This window comes from Micromesistius poutassou, assembly GCF_964030765.1.
Source record: "Micromesistius poutassou genome assembly, contig: SCAFFOLD_1497, whole genome shotgun sequence".
Classification (NCBI taxonomy): domain Eukaryota; kingdom Metazoa; phylum Chordata; class Actinopteri; order Gadiformes; family Gadidae; genus Micromesistius; species Micromesistius poutassou.
In genome coordinates, this window is record NW_028177657.1 from 3,191 (window position 1) to 7,500 (window position 4,310).

At 53.3% G+C, this 4,310-nt stretch overlaps 1 protein-coding gene across 1 annotated transcript in view; it reads right to left on the reverse strand.

The window, feature by feature from the left end:
• Window positions 1–308: 308 nt before the first annotated feature.
• Window positions 309–4,310, reverse strand: part of bmp16 (bone morphogenetic protein 16) — a 9,099-nt gene continuing 5,097 nt past the window's right edge. Inside the window, exons 3-4 of the mRNA XM_084490871.1 lie at window positions 3,849–4,222; window positions 309–3,106 (exon numbers count right to left, since the gene is read on the reverse strand). Coding sequence (XP_084346997.1) covers window positions 2,034–3,106; window positions 3,849–4,215 — 1,440 coding nt within the window. The 5' untranslated portion in view covers window positions 4,216–4,222 and the 3' untranslated portion in view covers window positions 309–2,033. The remainder of the gene's footprint in view (window positions 3,107–3,848; window positions 4,223–4,310) is intronic.

Consider the following 4,310-nt stretch of genomic DNA (forward strand, 5'->3'; position numbering starts at 1 on the left):
ACCATGCTCCCTGTATCACATTCTCTCTTTCTTGCTATGCGTCTTGCTTTCTCCATCTCTCTCTCTTGCTCTCCCTCTCCACTTTAGTACAGTGTCACCTCAAGCTCACTCTCTCTGTCTCGGCCTCTCGTGGTCTTCCTCTCTCTCTCTGTCTGTCTCTCTCTCTCTTTCTCTGTATCCCGCCCCTACCCTTCCCTAGGATCCATCAACAAGGGTGCCTGAATGAAGAGGGTGTAATCCTATGTATATCTCAACACAGACAGAAGTAGCACCAAAAAGGAAAAGTAATTTGATAGTTGCGCATCTTGTTCTGTTTATTACTGGCATAATATTTTGAGACATTGTCAAATAATTCATAGGCTGCTGCATAAACGTTTCCATTCAGAGGTAAAATTGAACACTGGAATAGATGATTTCTTTGAGTACTCACAGAAAACAGCGAACAAACAAAAGAAGGACGACTTGTGAGAGGCCATCCCTGCTCCAAAGGGTTTTAGTGTTTATACATGCTGACATCACGACGAACAGAACCGCTGTACACACAGTAGCTATTATACACACAAGCTTCCATCGGACGTATTAGTTGAGCTTATAAAGGCAACACCATTTAACCGTGTTAAATTCATTTTTGAACACAAAATATCGGAAGACATTTAAAGGAACACTGACAGTAAAATGTGAACCAACACGGACCATAAGTACAGAGACAAAGCCACCATAACTCAATCCCCTAAAGTATTGTGGGTAATGCAGCGGTGACATCACGTCCTGTTCTGTAGAGTGCAGCCATCTTAAATAAGTTCAAGATTAAATACACGTACAGTCTTCTTAATTACATAATGTGTCCTTTAAGTTAAATTTGCCATTTAATTGCATTATGTTTCATAACAACACAAATGTCACTCGGCATATCTTTGTATCTGCAAAGAAATGTACATATTCTCTGTTTAAATAATATCGATAGTAGTACATTCAAAAATAGCATAATAGTTCATCCGTATTATTGCGGTGGTTTCTTAAATACGCTGTGATGCAGGGGTCTCTCCAACCCCTCTGGTTCCATGGTCCTCTGTATTCTGCTGCTCAGGATCCAGACCTGAGGTCGCTTCGTCTGTGGAGTCCTCTCTCTAGAGTCCTCTCTCTAGAGCCCTCTTTCTAGAGTCTGTTCCTCTCTCTAGAGCCCTCTTTCTAGAGTCTGTTCATCTCTCTAGAGTCCTCTCTCTAGAGCCCTCTTTCTAGAATCTGTTCCTCTCTCTAGAGTCCTCTCTCTGGAGTCCTCTCTCTGGAGTCCTCTTTCTAGAGTATGCTCCTCTCTCTAGAGTCCTCTCTCTAGAGCCCTCTTTCTAGAGTCTGTTCCTCTTTCTAGAGTCCTCTCTCTGAGTCCTTTCTCTAGAGTCCTCTCTCACTCCCTGGGGTCCTCTCCTCTCTCTAGAGCCCTCTCTCTGAGTCCTCTCTCTGAGTCCGCCCTCTCTAGAGTCCTCTTTCTAGAGTCCTCTCTCTGAGTCCTCTCTCTAGAGTCCTCTCTCTTTGTCCTCTCTCTGTACTCCTCTGTACACGACAACATTAGCTCATCCAGAGGCCCAAGCTACAGACTTAAGCCTCAACGACACAATCTTTCACACAGAATCTTGTTTACAGTTATTGTGAAAATGAAATGAGTGATGACCACTTGAGTAGATAGACGTGGCGGTTAGGGCCGGTGGTGACTCGTCACAGATGGAGATGTTTATCCTGTAAACTCTTCAACAGTTTCCTTGGGTCCGTCAAAGTCTTTTTTTATTGCTTCTCTTTCTTTCCCTGTTTTCTTTCATTCGCGCACTCTGCACTAAATATTTATCTTCTTATTTTGACTGCTCATCCTTCCTATTTGGTTACCTTTGTTTGGAACAAGACAGCAATCTCCTCCCTCCCTCTCTCCCCTTCACCCTCTCTCTCTCTCCCCCCTCTCTATCTCTCTCTCCCTCTCTCTCTCTTTCTCTCTCTCTCTCTCTCTCTCTCTCTCCCTCTCTCCCTCTCTCTATCTCCCCCTCCCACTACCGACAGCCACAGCCCTCCACCACCATGTCCTGGTAGTTCTTGAGCACCACGCGGTCCTGGGGGTCCAGGTAGAGCAGGGCGATGGGGCTGAGGCCGGTGGGCACGCAGCAGGCCCGCGGCACCGCCCCGTTCACCGAGTTCACCAGCGTCTGCACCATGGCGTGGCTGGACGAGTTCATGTGGTCGGCCAGCGGGAAGCGGCACTCCCCCAGGCAGAAGAAGGCGTCGTAGCCGCTGGGCGCGATGATCCACTTGTGCCAGCCCACGTCCTTGAAGTCCACGTAGAGCTGGTGGCGGCGGCACCGCGCCCGCGACAGCCGCTTCAGCTTGGCCGCACGACCTCCGTTCCTCTTCACCCGCCCCCGGTCACCCCAGCCCAGCGTCGCCTCGTCCAACCCCCAGCTCAGCCCCGAGCTGACCCGTTTCCTGCCCCTCCCCGTCTTCGGGCTCCTCCTGCGGTCTTTGCTGCTGGTCCTGGACCTGTCCTTAGGCCCACCCTGCGCCCGCTTCCACTGGCCCGCGCCGGGCGCTCTCCGGCCGTGGGCCAGGGGCTCTCCGCGGCCGTCGTGGCTGTACGTCACCAGCAGGGGTCTCTCTTGGGCCCAGCTGTACTCGTCCTGTCCCGCGGACCGGCGCACCCTCAGGGGCCCCTCTCCAGACCCGCCCCGCTCCTCGGGCTCCACGGCGGAGGAGGAGCCGGGCTGTGAGCCGGTGCTGTTGTCCGGGACGGTCTCCAGGACAAAGCCCAGGGTGGGCCTCTCCGCCAGGGCCTGGCGCAGCAGCCCAGCGTCCAGGCTGAAGGTCTCCCAGGAGCCCCCCTTGTGGCGGCCGAGGCCGCTGGAGAGCAAGCGCGTCCCTAGTGGGCCGCCCGCCCAAGGCTGGTCCTCGTCCTCAGAGAGGTACAGGCTGAGCTGGTGGGCCCCGGAGCCCAGAGGAGCCCTGGGGCTCCAGAGGATCCGCAGCTCAGCGGAGATCAGCATCTCATCCTGGGGGATGGAGGAGACGTTGAAGGAGATGGTGTGCACCTTCCTTTGGGCCTCGGCTAGTTTCACGTCCTCCTTGAGGTGTTCTGAAAGGAAGCAATGGGGGGTTATTTCAACTTTATTCTTGGATTCACCATTTTATAGACTCATAAACCCACACACGCATTTTCTATCAGTGTCAAATGATGGCCCGGGAATCAAGTCAATGACCCGTCTAACGCACGACACTTCACCACTTAACACATCTCGTGCCATAAACAGTGAGATAAGGTGGTCGGCAAACAGCCGTCAGCCCACATGGGTGTACGGAGAAGTGTGGTTTGTGTGTTCTGCTATCTGCCAAAGATAAAGCCGTTCTGCCACACAATGTTCCCCGTATGAGAGTCATAACACGTATCTTCTGATCATTAGAACACGTCAGGCCTGATTAAAGATGCAGTAAAGCGTCTTGATAGCCGCGTGCTGACTGGTCTTATTGCTGAGTCACATTTAACATTTGCATTTAGGCATTATCCAAAGAGACTTACAATGTGTGCATTTGTCAGAAGAAAAAACAATATATCGCTGTCGGTTCAGTAAGGATGTTCATAGAACCAAGTGCCAAGCACTAACAATCGCTAGGTTAACCCATTCCCCGTATACAACAAAGACAGCTAGGATAAGACGCTACACAATGCTAAGTACTATTTTGAAGTGCCAGAACGTACGACATACAATCAGTGTGTAAGAGGGGTGTGGGGGGGGGGGGGGGGTAAGGGGGGAGTGTAGGTGAACTCTGAACAGGTCACGGCTCAGAGAGTGCCATGGGGGGGGGGTCTCTGTTCTTACCGGTGTGGTGGAAGCTGCGTACGGTGTTGGCCCGCTCCACGTGCTGGCTGGGGAAGCTGAAGGCGGGGTCCTCCAGCAGGTGGTACTGCTGCTGCTGGAAGCGGTAGAGGTCCAGCAGATAGCGGGGGACGGCCGCCCCCGGCCTGGGCTCGGGCCGGGCCTGCAGGCCCAGGCGTTTGAGCAGCAGCCCCTGGATGGTCTGGGACAGGCTGGGCTCCTGGACCAGAGGGCCGGGCGGAGGCGTCACGGAGGGCGGGGTGGGGGACTCCCGGCCATGGTGGACCTGGCTGGCGTCCCTGCCCTGGCGACTGGACGAGGCTTGAGGCAGCAGCAGGACCATCAGGAGCAGGAGGTTAGCAGGGAACATGGTGGGTCTGGAGGAGGAGCAGGAGGAGTAGGAGGAGTAGACGAGCGGAGCGGAGAGGAGAGGGTCAAAATGGGGGGGGAGAACGGGATCAAAAG